Here is a 17,591-nt window from a genome sequence, read left to right as displayed (position 1 = left end):
TGGGGTAACTCAACAAATTGGCACCAAGTATTTGGTATGCAAAAAAGGTGCATACGTGCGATTGTCGGAATACGGACTTGGGAAAGCTGCGAACCCTTCTTTAAAGACCTTGGCATATTGACTGTCCCTTCTTTATACATACTGGAGTGCCTAATATTCGTAAAAAAATATGACAGTCGTTTTTCTAAAAAACAGCCCAACCCGGCACGTACTTTCCGGCAAAGAGATACACTTTTAAATCCACGTGCACATTGCGCACTTTTTAGAAAATGCATTTTTAGCGTGGCTGTTAGATTTTTTAACAAACTACCAGAATCGATACAAACTTTACCGATAAACAGATTCCGCAATACGATAAAAACTTTATTGAAAACCAAGTGCTACTATGACATATACGAATATTTAAACGACAGCGAACTTTTTTGATGCATGTTTTTGTAATACATATATTATCTAAATTATATAATTTAAATATATACCTTAATTTGACATTTAAAAATTAGAATTTTTACATTAATTGATAAGCATGTGTATGAAATAGTTGAAATTTATTATTTTGATGATGACAAATACCTACATTGAATCTCATGAGCTACACCGCCACTCACGTTAAATATTTGTATGCCTCATAATATGGCCAAAAGTGGAGCACTTAATTATCTGTATGTAACACCTGTTTGTAACACTACCTGCTTTTCGACAAATAAATGCATTGAATTGAATTGAACACTAAAATGTACTTACCTTAATGCCAATAAAAAAATATTTTATTTTATTTATTTTTTTATGCAGGTATTTAATCACAGCACGCTGCTCTAATTTCTCGATTTTCACGATATCTACCGACACGTAACTTTAAATATGCCGTAAAATTGCTTTTAAATATAGACGCCAATTGAAGTTTCGCGGGAAGACAGTCGAATAATGACAGTTAAAAATGGCGGCAGAAAAAAGAAAAAAGTTTTTTTTTTAGTGGCCAGGCCGCGTATTTTCAATCAACCCTCGTACAATGTGTATTTGCGTCACACATTTTGCTTAACGAGAGAGTGTGACGCAATGCACATTCCACAAAGATCTTGGACAAGTGGAATACCGGGAGACTTGTTTGGTTCCAAGATAGTAGGAATGATTTATAATGGGTTTTGACCCTCATTTCCAGGAGCTAACAACCACCAGCACTTCATCGGTTTCCTCGTGAGCCTGGTCGTGATGTGCGGCTGGATGGTGTGGGGCGGCGTGCAGTACTACCGCGCGTCGTGCCCGGCGGGCGCGGCCGACAGCGCGCTGGCCACGCTGGCGCGCTGGGCGCAGTGCAACGCCTGGCTCATGTGGGTGCTGCTGCACGCCGCCTTCCACATGTTCTGGGTCACGGTGCTCACGGGCTGCCAGATGTACCTGGTACGGCTACTTTTTATTCATTATCTCTCGCTAGCTCTTCTAATATTTATGTGTGTACGATTCACCATATGACAATGCATGAAGTGAAGTCGATTAAGGCGAAACACGTTTACTTATTTTTGGTATTACGGGGAGTTTTGTGTTCATTCCTTTCTGCTCATAAAATTTTGGGGGTATGGGTATAATTAGCATTCAGATATCGCGTCCGATATGCCACCGCCTACCTGGGGTTTCAAACCTTTATGATAAAACTCAACTTCTCGACTCAACACCTTTTATTTCGGTTACGTTTCAAAAATAATTGTTTTTATAGAATATTAAAGGAATGGAAAAGTTTTTTAGGATATTTCCTTTAAAAGTGAAGTGAGTGTTTTAAATTTCGTCATTATTAATAACTCCACTCGTAACTAGCTTTATTTTATAAAGATCGCGTTCTCGAAAAAAATCGGAACGATACTGTAATAGGCTTAGGACGAACTTCCAGGGCCGGATTTAGGGGAGGGCAACCGGGGCTACTGCCCCGGGCCTCCACAAAAGAGGGGCCCCCCACAATAGAGAATTCGAAAAATTTTCCATTTTAAATTTTGGAAAAATTTGGGGCCAGGGGGCCTCCACTCCTTTATTGCCCGAGGCCTCCAGACCTCTAAATCCGGCATTGCGCACTGCGATGAATTTCTTGCGGTTTCAGAACCGGAAAAAGTCGTACAGCATAACAGCATGCTTTATAAGTGCACGCACATATGATTTATTTCAGTGACTGATTTTAAAAACGTTACTTGTTACAATTCGACTTGTGGTTTGCAAACGCGATTTTTTTCGTCAGTTTGGCTTCGAGAGCGCAGTAGTGAGGTGTGTTGAAGTGCAACAAGTTATGTCATCGGAGTCAGATAGCACGTTGCCGGTAAATAGCGAAAATGGTGTAATTTATCAAAACTACTGATTACGGCTATTGACATTTTGTAGTAGTGAAAAAAAAAATAGTTTCGGTTATTTCACACATCACTGACATCACTGTACATTTGACAAATATATCCTTTCAAATTTATTTGATCTGTTCTAACGCACGCACCCAGGACCTACGTTGGCGACGTTTTCTAAGCTTTCTATTTTTTATCACTAAAGCCACAATACATGCTACTCTGCGGAAATCCATTGTCATACTGAACGTAAAAAACGCAAACACAGAAATCGCAGTGCGACTTCCAACGTGGTTCGGCGGTTTTAGCAAGACTGATACCGCAAGAAATTAATCGCAGGGCCAGCTAAGCCACATACCGGGATTTTAAAAACCTCGCTCGAGTACCGGTGTCCCGCAGGTGGTGTGCCTCGGCATGACGACGAACGAGCAGCTGAACCGCGGCCGCTACCGGCACTTCGCGGCCCGCGGCGGCCGCTCGCCCTTCTCGCGCGGCCCGCTGCTCAACTGCGTGGACTTCTTCAACCTGCGCCTCTGCGGCCTCGTCGCGCCGCGCCGCGCCGACTGGTCCCGGGCCGGCGCCGCCGCCGCCGCCGCCGACGACGCCGACGCCGACTCGGCGCCCATGCTGCAGCACGTGGTGTGAGGCTCGGCGCGCGCTGCCGACGGCGAGCCCGTGTAGCCGCCCCCGCCGCCGCCGCCGCTGCGTCTACAAGTTTTATGCGTGCGAACGACGAGGAGATACAAGACAGATTTTAACACTTATTTGGCGACTATAGTAGCGAACGAATTTGTCGGTAGAAAACGGCCGCGAATTTGAATAACGCACGCGCTAACGGTCGACCTCCCGTAGAAAGTTTGAATTTTGCATCTTTTTATATTGACGATGATTTTAAAATGGGAGCGTTCCGCTAGACTGTCGCTTACGAAACGTACTCCTTTGGTTATTCTAGAAAGCTCCGAAGCTGGATTGTGACACGAAATACGTGTAAGTACAATTTTTTTACTCTCTTACTAAACCAATATTGGAAAATTATTTTCGCTCTCTAAACTCAAATTGTTTACTAATGTATATTTTTTTTTAAACCAAGCCACGGAGTGTCTATCTATAAAATAGGCTAAAATCGGCCTATTTAAAATCGTAATACTTGTTTACAAATATATACGTAGAATCTATATTTATGTAAATAATGTTGTATAGTGACTTTATAAATACGAACCTCTCAGACATCGATGTTCCCTTTCTGAGCCTTAAGTACTAATAACAAACCATCAGTAGCGGCGCGTTGAGTAAATCAGTTGTACAAAACCCCGCCACTGCAAAATACTATCACGAAACACTTCGCTACTAAAAAATCTATATCTAAATAACACTTACAATAAATCTGCATCCGACCCGAAATACATGTAGTTAAAATCTGTCAAATACCTCCCCACTTACAATCTAGTATATTGTAACCCTCGAACTTACTTTCTTACCGCAGTTCCGAGTAAAACTTATAAATGTTGCGACGGTCGTAGTCAGGTGTCCGGGGCGCGCGTCGCCGTCAGCAGTGCGCCGGTCTAGTCCGGTCCGGTTCCGACGCGATCCTACCGGTCCCGGCGCGGTCCGTACCGGTTCCGACACGGTCCGGTCCGGACTTCACGCGCGCGATTTGCGCTCGCACGCGTACTCACATCGATCTCCGCAGGTGGACTATATAAACTATATTTTTTGTAGTACAACTTAGGTTATGCGTACACGTGTATTGTGTACGCCGCGATTCTAAACTCTATTATTATTATAGTAATGTTTACCAAAAAAGTTCGTCGCTTCGCGCGGTCGCGCTGACCTTGTAATTTTTATAATTAATTAATTATTGAACAATATGGAATTAATGTTTAATAGGTTTAATTAAAGTTATTCCGAGCGAACAAGTTGTAATTATGTAGGTATGTTATTGTGTGCGTGCGGCTTGGGCGAGTGTGTGTTATACCCGATGGAAAATCAATTTTGACACCTGTCACATTCTGACGGTACATTTTGAGTAAAAAAATAAAAGTTTGTGATACAAATAGTATTGAAATGCCAGGTGTAAAAATTGACCTGTAAAAGTTGCCGTTGGGGATAGTTATTAAAGGTATACTTATTCCTGAATTTAGCGTCTTATGGTCGGTCTTCACGTTGGCAATTCTTGCTGAATTTCGCAACGGGATTCCATTACTTTTTACCAAAACTTATGAGTTGTAAGATGTTATACAACAGCCCTCTGATAAATCATTTAAATGATTAGAGTTCAATACACTCATAAAAATCAGATTTTGTAGGATAATATCGTCAACCTAACGACCCCGGAGGTTAAAGTCAGGAATGTGTGATGCCACCTGCACCTATGTACTTTAAGAAACGAAGCTTCCTTCTAATCTAATAATGTACTGTTATACTCATATCAAACACTTGCGATCCAAATATTTTTGTAACGGACTCGCCATTTGTGAGCGTGAAGTTTTTAATGATTCCTCTTTCTCAATATTACGGAATATTAGTCGTTCCGGTAGTTAAGAGAGTTCTATTCCACAAACTAACTGTATTATATATTTAAGAGAATATTGGACGAACGCTTCTCCATACAAACCTAGTCCCCATTTTCCTCTCTGGATCTTAACATTATATATTTTACACGATTTGATGTAGGTATATTACTATATACCTTTATTTGGCATTTTTTGATTTTTTTTTATTAGAGTTAGGAGAGAAAAATCCATATACCTCTTAAATTTTTAGAACGTCACCCTTATAAATAAATAGTGGGCCCGTGAGTGACTAAACATACGCAATGCGACGAAATTAAATACACGCTTTAAAATTCCTGAGAACATACCAAACATAACCCACGTAATACGGTCGGGTTATTTGTTATCCACCATAAACCATACTAAATTCATGGTGGGGAATAAAAAAAATGCGAGACTGTGACAAGGACAAACAATAATAACGCTTTCTCTGCTACTCCTACTGAAAGTTCCATAAGAGCATCTCGTTCGGTTATCTCCCCCCCTTCCACATTTCATCTCTACTTATATTATTGTACCTCTATAATAAGGTAATTAAAAAATCCAAACAATTCAAACAAAGAAGCATAGCTGTGGTTAATTTATGATTGTGTAAACATAGGTATTTTCTAAATATCAACATCCAGAGAGGTAAATGGAGATTACATTTGGATAGAGTAGCGTTCGTCCATTTTCAAGCTACCGCGTGCACTCTGCGACGCACGGCTAAGCTTTTCGCTTTAATATTTAAAATTACACTATTACTACTTTTTGTTATATTTCTTACTTGTAACAAATGAAATGAAAAATAAATGTAACAGATGAAATTAATTTATTAGAAAAAATATTAAGTGATTTTTTTTTACTTAAGTCACCTAGGGCGCATTGTAAACATACACGTTACTATTTTACAACTTTCAATGGAAACATGGCAAAACGTATCTTGTTAACCCTTTTCCAGGCCGCACCAATCTACAAGGTTTTCCCAAAAAAACCAAATATATTCCAATTAATCCAGCTTTTATGATTCATTTGAAGACAAGTAACATTTCCTGAAAGTGTAATCTAATTTGAACCTTAAATCGGCATGCTAAAGTTGAAATTCTAATGGCGCGTATGTGGTCGATAAATCGTACTATGCCTGGAAAAGGGTTAAGTCGAGACCGGCTTATTCATTTAGGGCCATACTTCCCGATATTGGGACCGAAGTCAGTCCCGATGTCGGGCCTAATAAACGTTTTCCGTTTCTCGGAATATCAGCTCATCGATCGTTAACAATATTTGAAATGTAAAAAAAATGGTTCATATGCAAAAATATCAAACAATGAACATTTTTGGCAATTAGAGACTAAAGTATTTTTTACATGATAAATATTGTACCCAATGTATATATTTTCTCAATTTCTGTATCTGTGTTTTATGTAGTGTGCAATAATGAATTTTATTATTATTATTGTAAGATGTGCTGATATTTGGTGAAATGGAAAAATATTCTTGCTCGGGCCCGACGTCCGACCTAGAGGTGTGCGCCGATCGGAAAATCATCGGCAGCTAGTCGCCTTTGGCAGCTACTCGAAAATGTGGGTGTTATACGTCCAAAATTAAAGTATATAAAACTCAAAACTTGTCCATTAAAAGATGACATGTTTAAAAAAATACGATTTATGACAGGATTTCTTTCCAAATGTGGTGGCTTGCAATATGTAACGTATTGTTATATATGGCATGCTAGGGCTGACGCAACAGTAGGTGTGCTGTGTGAGGCCGAAGGATATAAGATCAGATACATCTCAATGATTAAATATCTGTAAACCGATGCAATCCGCGATTCCAAAATCTCTGGAGAGATTGCCAAGATTGACTGCCGAATTCCGCGATTGGCCGAGGGCATTCCAGCGAGACAATTTCGATACTATCATGCGAGGCCGAAAGCCTATATGCAGGACAGGTGGTTTTTAAGAGTCAGCAGACTTAAGGCGCTGCCCTAGTGGCTTGTGCTTTATTATTATTACATATGGTCGTTTAGATGCTGAACCAATTAAATGTTAAAAATGTGTCATTGTTAAGTACGAATTGGATGTCAATATTGCACTTTCTCTAATATTGTGAGTTCTAACATACGAGATCATTCTTGCCCTCTAATCGATCTATTGCTATATTTGTGGAGTTACCATGGACCTATTGATAAGCTTATTCGACTGCGACATCTATTCAGCTGTCATATTTTGCATCACGGTTTTCAAGCAATATCTTCTATAAATCGATATCAAAATACGGACGCTACAGTGGCAATATAGATTAACACTTTTCCTTACATTTTGTTTGTTATTGCTAGTGACTTTTCACTTACCGATTCTAAAAATGACTCGCGCAAATATCCATGGGCGTTAAATTTGTGTACTTAATGAACTACAATTCAATTTAATATTGAGCACCGAATCGTCACCAAAGTCACCATAATGAATAAAAGAAATTAATTGTAACGTGGGGCAATTCACATCTAAGTGTTTTTTTATTATTATTGGCAGATTCTGAAAATCTGGTGGATAGATAGTTTCTTATTCTGCACAATTTGACAAGTGTTGACAGGTTAGACAGAGCACGCACCATATATTATGCAGTATGCACCATCACTACACAAAGTTCCCCACCGCGTCAGTCTGTCTGCATGTTCGCGATAAACTCAAAAACATTGAACGGATTTTGAAGCGGTTTTCACCTATCAACAAAGTGATTCTTGAGGAAGGTTTAGGTGTATAATTTGTTAAAATTTTAAGTAACCCGTGCGGACCTGGGGCGGGTCGCTAGTGCCATACTCGTATATTCTAATGACATCACAAATTTCAACTTTAAATTCGTTGAAAGTTGTTCTAGTTGGACCAAGTTAACTCTGCGCAGAATTTGCAATGACAGTGTGGAGTGCCACCATAAACGTCAAATTCCTACTTCCACTCTGTCATTCTTGAAATAATTTACACGTTCTCTGCGAATCCCCCGAATCGATGTATGCTTAATGTTGCAGAAAGATTGATCGCACTCTCTTTTTCGCATAAAATGGATTGTCATATTTTCACATGGCATAACACGATTGGCATGACGCTATTTCGCATAAATGTCATTATAATAATGCTTCAAATCGCTTAAAAAGCTGTGTTCCTAATATATTATGCGCATAATTTTCAAACTTGAAGAAATGCAGGTTAGGTTAGTTTAGAACTGCGATCCTCACAAAGACGAACTGTTTTCATAAAAGCAGGTAAGGTTAGGTAAGAACTGCGACTCACATAAAGACGAATTGTTGCCAGCAAATAAGTGTAGGTTAGGTTAGAACCGCGGCTCCCACAAAGACGAACTGTTGCCAGAAATGCAGGTTTGGTTAGGTTAGGTTAGAATTATTAGGATATTCGAATTTAGGCTATACGTATAGAAGAATTCGACATAAGAATCTTATGACATTTAACCTGTAGGGCGAAAATCGTTTAGGCAAGACAGGCTTATGCGCATAAAAATTAGGATACTCAATTTATTCGGATCAATAGTTATGCTTAACGTTGTTATGCCAATAGTTGTTATGCGAAGTGAAAATAGACAGGAAAAATTATGCGTTCCAATATAGACCCAAATTTCCGCAAAGTCTGATTAAATTGTGTGGTGCGGATGCACAAATGAAAAAGGACTTCGGCTCGCCGATTAGATGAGATTGACGCCAATTTAATTAATTATCAAATTGGTAATTTCATTGTTCCATCTGGATTGACTTTTATATTGCATTCGTAGATTTGGTATGCAAGCTAAGTACTTGGTGTATTACCTACGTATATTTTTAATATTTGGTGACAATCTTCCATGATCTCCCCTGGACCCTGGGCTGGGTCTAGGACAACAGTAGATATTTTACTAAACTCTAAAAAAGAATTTGACTATGCGACCCCATGACTACAAAACTGGATGCGCCCTTGTCGGGAATGCTATTTTGTATTAAGTTTTCCATTTGATTTATGTATTTTGTGCAATAAAGATTTAAAAAAATAAGTAAGTAAAATTAAGGAGAGGGCGAAAGTATATAAAACCTTGTAAAAATGGGTAGGTAATTGGTGTAATATATGTTTTATAAGGAATCGTGCGTCGCATTGGGTTTAGCCTTCACCATAGGGCCTACCGCGAACCTCGAAACATCTTTATCTGCCTCTTTATAGCTCCTTAGTAATTGAGCGGGAAATAGATGATCGAACGATGTGGTTGGTTCGCGGTAGGCCCTCTGTTTCTCGTGCCGCAACGTCGCGCGGTGCGTCATGTTGTACCTTGTAACTCGTAGTAAATGTTGCTTTTATTTTTGTAAACATAATACTTTGCCTTATTATAATATAAATATCAAGTCTTTATATTATGGATGTATTGATGCCATTACAAAATTAAAAACAGTATTATGCATTTTCTTGCAGTATTTATTTTATTTACTATTTCCACAACTTAAGTGCCAATTACATCCACAGTTTATCAGGCCCGACGTCGGGTCCGAGCAAGGGTATTTTTCCGTTTCACCAAATATCAGCACATCGTTAAAAATATTTGAAATGTAAAAAAAAATGGTTCATTTGCAAAAATATCAGACGTTTTTTTACATTTCAAATATTGTTAACGATGTGCTGATATTACGTGTAACGGAAAACGATAATCAGGCCCGACATTGGGAAGTGTGGATGTAATTGGCGCTTTTGGAGTGCCGTTCCGAATTTTTTTTTTTTGAGCTCTGGTGGTATGTATAAAATTTTAATTTATTTTTTACCTTAAATGCTCGAACAAGGGTGTCTAGATGCTTAAAGAAAAATCGAATTTTGCTCACTTAGTGAGACAGCAAAAAAGTTGGGTAAATGGGTTATTTGTTTCCTTTATATGATATGTGATCTACATAATGCGAAGGAGAAAAGTTGTATGTGCCACAACGAGACCAAAGTTTTTTTACACCTTAATCAACATGATTTTGTAATTCTTGTACCGCCCGTGCCGTGGCACAAGTTTTTCATCACACTTGTGAGGATAAACTAAATTTTAAGCGAAATAATTCTTTACTACGGTGACATTAACATTGCCATATTGTACATTTTGGACAGGTTAGGCATCGAAAGCACAGACCTATCTGGCACCTATTAAAAATATTTAACGGGTATTAAATTAAATATTTATAAACACACAGAAAAACATTATAAACGTCAGTACATATTTTAAAAATAAATCTCATATAATACTGACTTAAAAAACCTTATGCCCAATATGCCCATGGCCGTAATGAAAAAAAAAAATCTATTACGCCCATACCCACGGCCACGGGGGGCATAATATAGCTCATTCCATCTCAGTATGCTGGCATACAATACAATAACACCGTTTACGAGCAAGTGTATGAAAAATATACATTTTAGGGGGTCCTCCATACACGTAAGTAAAAGTAAAAAAAAGCTTCATATATCAACGTGGCGTACATCTATTTTTTGTAGTACATCATTCGATATGACAACATAGAGGTTGCTAAAGCGTCAATTATAAAAAAAATATTTCATTTAATTTTAGAAATGTATCTATATTTGGAACAGTTATCTGGAATATTACATACTTTTGGCGCGTTGTTTCATCCGCTACTTTTGATGCTGCCTGTACATACATTTAAAACCTTTAGTTTCATGTAACACACAGTATGTACGAGTATGCGTGACTTATTACAATTTGCAAATTTCGGCAGAGGTCACCTGTATGCCGTCATTATTTGTGACTTACTCAGGTACCAAGATGGTCTCCCGGCAGTTATAGGATCCAGATCATATTGCTAATATGTAAAAATGAAAAATTATTTATTTCCTTATCATGTAATGGTTTACAAATTGCCAACAGTGGTTCGGACTTCCTTTTGGGTGAATGAACCTGTATCAGGATATTTGTTGGGAAATATTGTACACATGAAAGTTTTATAGCTAATTTGTTATATATGCTATTTGATTTTGTGTTCTAAACTAATTAAATACTATGCATGTGATGAGGATATGTGTGTGTGTGTTTGTATGTGTTTGCTGTGCGTGTACACGCGTGTGTGGATTAGCGTATGTGTTCAGCCTATATGTTATGTCTAGTTAATAATTTACGCGGTACAGATAACTGTTGTATAAGTGTATCCACTAGGATGGATATCGATTAGCTAATTTACATAGTTGTAGATTATCTAAAAATCTTGAAAATCCAATTAAGTTTTCTTATTCTATTGTTTACGTTTTCGGGTTGCATGTGCCATGAGAGGCGTTGATCAAGTAGTAAACCTAGATATTTAGTGAATTTTACTTTTTCCACTTCGATGCATTCACAGGGGGAAGGATCATCTTGGTTACACATGTGTATTTTTATTTTTGAAGTTAACATTAGGCTGCGAACTGTCATATTTACCTACTAAAACATATATGATTTGTTTACTGGCATTAAGCGTAAGGTTATTTCTAAGCCATTATACTGCCACTCTGCGGAGGCCTGATTCTGCACTTCTGAACACTGACTCCCAGGATTCTCCATCGAAAACTAACACTATAGCTGGGTCATCAGCATAAGAGCAGATGTGCCCACGTTGTAGTTTGAGATTTTCGTCAAATCATTCATATTAATAAGAAACAACGTGGGCTCCAGAACGCTTCCCTGGGGGACACCATAAGTTATATCCGTTTCGTCGCTAATGAAGCCTCCCATTTTCACTCTTTGCGTATAGTCGTTAGATTTGTAGCTGGCTCCCTACGGCTTATCCTTTGTTTATTGTTAACTAAAACCGCGCGTGCCACTACCTGCTGCTGCTGCCGTACCTGCCTACGCCCATGCAGTTTGGGGTTAATATCACGCCCAGCAACATACTTGCTTGATTTCTACAGTAATCTAAATTGTATTTTTTCTTATTTAATGCATGTTAATTAAAGATTAAGTAGAAAAGCGGACCCTGGCGTTACGCCGGGAAAACGCTAGGTTGAAGAAGAATGCATGTTAATTATAAGATGTAATGTTTTGAAAATATGTGTCCCGCCGAGTTTCTTGCCGGTCCATATTGGGATACCGTCCTCCAATTGAGGGGGGGATTTAAATCTTCTCAGGTCAGAGGTTGGTTAGAGCCGTTGTAGCTTTATTTGACGTTCATAAGCGCGCACTTGAATAACTATCTTTATCTTAAAATTGGTAGTGGTTACCGGCTATGAACTATCTCTTCGACCGTTTCTCGTAAGGCATATGCCTATTGAGTCTTACTTACTACTCATATAATTTTTCAAAAATCAAAAAAACATACCATATATGCATTAGCTGTGGTTTATATAGATCGAATTTTCTATAACATCAATATCCGGAGATTAAAATGGGGAATATGGTTGTGTGGAGAAGCTGTCACATGCAGTTGTCCACTTTTGTTTTACACATCTTGAATACTGTCTATAGAAGACAACTTTCTCATGGAAGAGTAGTTATATGTATAACCTGTATGTAGAACCTGATTAAACAACTTGAATTAAGGATTATGCTTGACTGCCACCAACAGGCAAAGGCAATTAAAACCACCGAGTTAAAATAACAGTTACAGTAAGTTTATTTCATAATATTTGGACTGAAACAGGCCATGGAGGAGTAATGAAAGATCACTGTGATGGTAGTGCAAAACAGAATGGCAGAGTAATTGAACATTGGCTGTTGGGGTTGTTTATATGCCGCTGTGCTCCAGGATCAGTGGGGCTGAAACAAACACCATACAATTTAATCATTAATTATATCATCCTTTTAATGTTTCCTTTAGCTTCCTAGAGGTCTATAAGGCCTCCCATATCATTATTTTGATTAATCAAGGAGGTTATCATTTGTTATTTCTTAGTGCTTACTACCAATATTTGGGCTAAAATTCAACAAGTAACAAAGCTCCTATATAAGCACTAATTCTTTATTATTCATCTTATATTAATTTCTCCTAGATTGCACTTAGCTAGATTAGGCAATGAGTGGTGGTACCATATTATCAGTTAACTGTGTCCTAGAGGCCTTTGTCATAGCCTCTAGGTTCAGACACTGACCATCCCTTGTTGTCATCAGTTAATCATTACCTACTGTTGTGTAGTTCAAATTTTCTTTTTTTTCTGGTCAACTCATCCTGTCCAATGTATCACCATTATACTTCAACTGGTCTAAGATGGGTCCTGTGACACTTCATATGATGTTTCTTGTAGTGATGCCAAAGTATCTATAATTTTACTTTTTTTAGGGCAATGGTTGTATTGTATAAACAGCCAAATCAGTCAAAACATTCTATTAGTAAATTTATGATATTTTTAGTGGTGAATGAGAAAAAAAACCGCTCTTGCCATTCATTCACTTCTTTAATACAAATATTAATGATCATCAGATTAAGATCATTTGATTTATTTAAAACTGACATTATTTTAATCTACTCATATCTATTATCAATACACTCCCTAGTCGACACTGATCAATGAAGTAACTTTTGTAAGATGTCACCATGCAAGTTCATATTGGATTATTTCAACAAATTTTGAGCAAAACTACATCATATGCTATTAATATTGCTTAAATGTTGAGTTATTACATGAAAACATGTGCAGTATATTTGTTTTAGGCATATAAAAGTAATGGTGTGACAAGACATTGTCTCAAGAAAGCATTATTTAAAATGTCACAGGACCCATCTTAGATCGGCCAAAGTATAGTATTTTGAAATAAAATTGTTTAATGAAATTACCTTTAGTATTATAAAACTTGAGATATGTTTAAGAACAGCATGTTTCCTCTATGCCGACCAGAGTGCTCACAACCAATCTCACTGAAGGCATAGTTTTAATTTAGTCTTTATGTCTGACCATATCTCGAAATATCCTTGAGTTACACAAAGCCATTACATTAAAATTTTGTATTGGTATGATTATAAAAGGGGCCAATATACTACGGCTATTATTATTGGCCCTGAAAAGGAAGCAAACACCATGCAGCAACCCATGGGCCAAAAATTTTGATGATCCCTGGGCTAAATTTAAGAAGTAAGTAAGGGACACCATTTTCCGATCCTTGTTACCTATTTTATATTACCTTTTACACCTTATCTTTTTCAAAACGGTAGTCTTTGTAGACAGACATACTGTAGATGACTTTGGTTAACTTGTTGGATTTGAAGATCTGGTCAAATACTTTATACTACAAAAGTGTAAGACAGGAAGACGTGTATATGAACAAATTAATGAATTAATACATATATATTTAGCGCTAAAATGTATACTAACCGACTCTTATGGCAGCGCAAAGTATACAGAATGTAATAACACTATTGATGGTGTTTTCTCTAGCTTGTCGTTTTTCCTCCATGGGGTCGACCCTTTCACCAAAAGGTAAGCGGAACATTTCGAGAGAATGTAAATTTAAACTGCAAGTGTACGAATCTCTAATCAATAAAACAGTGAGTTTGAGTCGTAGACCGCGTGAGCTGAGGATCTCGGGGAAACCGTGCTACATAATGCGAATGTGATATGAATATGACATTGACAACTACTTGACAGTGACACTGACAGTTCGAAAGTTAGTTTATAATGCATTCACTATAATATAAACAAGAAAATAAAAATTAAAAAATATTAAGGCCTCGTCGCACAAGTTTTTTGAACGTGCGTTAAAAAAGGGGTTTGAATGACACAAATTGATAACCAGCACGGCGCTTTTTTATCGAGAACTTTGATTACACCACGATCTGTTCTGATAAGTGTTGAAAAGGCGCCAGCGCTGGTATTTGAGGGCTGGCTTTCATCAAATACGCTTAGCGACCATGCAGAAATAGTTAAATAAGTTGTCAGGAAAGCCTCCAATCTTCCAAAAAGGACACTGTTCTTTTAAATATCGTTGATCATGAAAGGGATGTACAAATACTTAATGATGTATTTTTACTTTTTCATCACATTTGCTCGAAAAAGATCTTATTTCATGCAGGTGTGCTGAAGGACAAAAGCTGATACTCCCTAGGGAGTAATAGTTTTTTTTTAATTATGTCACTTATTCATATAAACCAAGTAGCATGAATGAGTTTTTCTTTTAAAATAGTGACGTTTATAATTTAATATTTTTGTTTTTGTTTAAAATTATTTAATTTGATTAATTTAACAGCCGTTTAAAATATTTTTAAATAATTTTCAATCGTGGCTGAATAGGTCTGTTTTTATACTGTAGTTGTTCTGTACCCCTAGTGTAAATAAATTCGATTTCGAAACGTGACGTACGCGTTTGCGTTTAGTCTCATTTTGTATGTGATTTAGAAAGAGCGCGCCAAGCGGGACGTTTTGGAAACTCAAAATCCTATACAAAATGACACTTAACGCAAACGCGTTCGTCACGTTATGATGTCGATAAAACTTACACTAGGGGTACTGTAGTGTTCATATTGTTTAATAGTTGTATGTAGTCTATTAGTTAGTGGTAATTTGTATTTTTTGCACATTGATCGGATACTCCACCGAACACTATGATCGTAATATGATAAGATTGATATACTAGCCGTGTCTTATCCAACCTCGACATTGGCAGTATCATCAACACCTTGATGGAGCCATAACACGAAAAATTTATTGATTGATTTTTTTTTCTTTACAACTGGGATGTGTTACTCCGGGAGTAAAAATATTGCAAACTTGGGTATTTTATTATTACCACCCTCTTATCCAAAATTTCACTTTCCCCCTCGTTGCACAATGTACTAATTCACCTTCCCTTTTTTTTCTCGTATTGCTTATTGTGTTACTCTACTTCAGAGAAATCTCTGAAGAAAACACTGTAAATGTACTGTACCGCTTCTTTGGTTAAGGTGGTAAAATCCTCCACTTGCCCATGGTATTTGGTTAGAGGACAGCCAAATACCGTATGGTGTACGGTCTGTTTGGGTGCTCCATACCGACATACTGGTGATTCGCACTACTTCCATTTGTGCCATAAATAGGCGCAGTTCCCAACTCCCGTCCTTATCCGATTCAGCATGCACCAAACGCGTTGGAGCTCCGCAAAGCCAGCAGGTCGTGTCTTTGTATTAGGCTTAGATACGTCGCCAGAGAGAAATCTTGATTCCCATTCAGATTCCCAAGAGTCCCGTAGCTTAGACATTGGTGCTGGATCATGGAATCTCAGCGCTGGAGGATGGAGAGACTTAAATCTTGTCTTTTTAACATTGTGAAGGTCTTCATGGACAGGTAAGTTTGGGGATGCCCAGATCTATTGTATTTCAAGGCCAAGGCATCTTTCTCTCCGCATATGAGGAGGTAGTATATCGGATAGGACTGGTAGTCAATAAATCGGTGTGGGCTTGAGGCATCCAGAGATGAGAGGCATTGTGTGATGGAGTTGGACGTCAACCAGGGAAGTGTGAGCGCTGTTCAGCCAGAAGGCAGAGCTTTATTCGGCCTAAAATACCACTTACCAGCGACAGTGCTGAGGTCCGGAGTGTAGCTGCATTAGCATCCCAGGTAGTTCCGGTTAGTTTTTGAATGATGCTGTTGCGGGTTTGCAGACACTTTCCCAAGATGCTGTTTGAAGTTCAGACTTCTGTCAAGAGTAATTCCCAGGTATTTGGGGTAGAAATTATGTTTCAGAGTGGTGTTCCTAAACTTCACATTGAGCTCTTTTTGGCCATTTTGTTGCTTAAGAGGCCGTTGTCGATTTTAGTCTAAAATGTCTAAATGATAGATTTTGTCGATGAAATTGTACACCTTTTGTTAACTAGTGATTGTTTTATTTTTCTGTGATTTTTACCCAATATGATGGATGACGCAGTGTTATTATGACAATCAGTGATATCTGCTCGGTAAGACAAGAAAGGCTTGAAAGGGCACGTATAAGTGTTTACACAGAAGGAAGGCAAGGCGTGTCGATCGCGGCATGAATATTCATCAGACCGTGAGGGATGATTTTAGGCACAGTTTACTCGCGACGTGCTGGCAAAGTGCGAGCTGCCTGATGCTGATGCTGCGGATGGTTAATCTGTTGAATGCTATCACTACATATATTTGATCTCAGGATAATTTACGCATACACTTGCATTGCGTTTTTGGTCGCACTTTTGAAGTTTGACAGGCAATCTTTGATATTCTAGATCTTATAGCCTTATTACCACGAGTTTGTCACTGACATACGCTAACGTCTGCGTACCTTACTTTCTATACGTCTCGCTTGCACTAATATGCCAGTACATCAGTGTCAAACTCATGGTAAGGCTACTGTGTGATTAAGAAATAAATAAGATTTACTGATTATTAATCTTACAAAAGGTAAGATGGCAGTCGCTTTTGTATAAACCAATGCCTGTCCCAAGTAGGTATTGGAATTAGGTTGTCGAGCAGACCTCTGGCTCCCCAAGTGAACTGTCGCACAATACCGGGACAACGCTAGAAAGATGTTTATTTACAGTCTTAGCTAATAGTCTTCGTTGTTCGTAGTATCTTGAAAATCCTTAATTAAATCATACCTCGTGCCAACCTATTTTAATGATTATAAGCCCGGTTAATAACATGCTATCCACGAATGCGAATGAACAGCAGCTTCTTCCAGTCCATTTCACTGTTATTTTCAAACTTCCAAACCGGTGGGTCGTCAAGTGATTGAACCTATTATTACGAATAACTTTACTTAATGGTGAGTGAAGGTGAGCAGTTATAGCGACAATTAAATATTAAATAATTTTAGTGCCTGAATGCACTGGTAA

General features: G+C 38.1%; 1 protein-coding gene and 1 long non-coding RNA gene across 4 annotated transcripts in view; one reads left to right on the top strand and one right to left on the bottom strand.

Moving 5' to 3' along the window:
• The window catches only part of LOC133516910 (palmitoyltransferase Hip14), a 29,025-nt gene extending 19,748 nt beyond the window's left edge, over nt 1-9,277 (top strand). For 2 of the 3 annotated variants that reach the window (XM_061849948.1, XM_061849947.1), the window contains 2 exons: nt 1,160-1,398; nt 2,715-9,277. In XM_061849948.1, the coding sequence (XP_061705932.1) occupies nt 1,160-1,398; nt 2,715-2,960 (485 nt within the window). In that variant the 3' untranslated portion in view covers nt 2,961-9,277. The remainder of the gene's footprint in view (nt 1-1,159; nt 1,399-2,714) is intronic. The other variant, XR_009799301.1, reaches the window with a different exon arrangement.
• A 3,145-nt stretch (nt 9,278-12,422) lies between these two features.
• LOC133516914 (uncharacterized) lies at nt 12,423-15,472 on the bottom strand. Its single transcript, XR_009799302.1, has 2 exons — nt 14,140-15,472; nt 12,423-12,589 (listed from the first exon to the last, which is right to left on the bottom strand). It is a non-coding gene; the product is annotated as an uncharacterized LOC133516914 (long non-coding RNA).
• Nucleotides 15,473-17,591: the final 2,119 nt, after the last annotated feature.

Source organism: Cydia pomonella, chromosome 4 (genome assembly GCF_033807575.1).
Source record: "Cydia pomonella isolate Wapato2018A chromosome 4, ilCydPomo1, whole genome shotgun sequence".
Taxonomy (NCBI): domain Eukaryota; kingdom Metazoa; phylum Arthropoda; class Insecta; order Lepidoptera; family Tortricidae; genus Cydia; species Cydia pomonella.
This window is presented reverse-complemented; position numbering and strand designations above follow the sequence as displayed.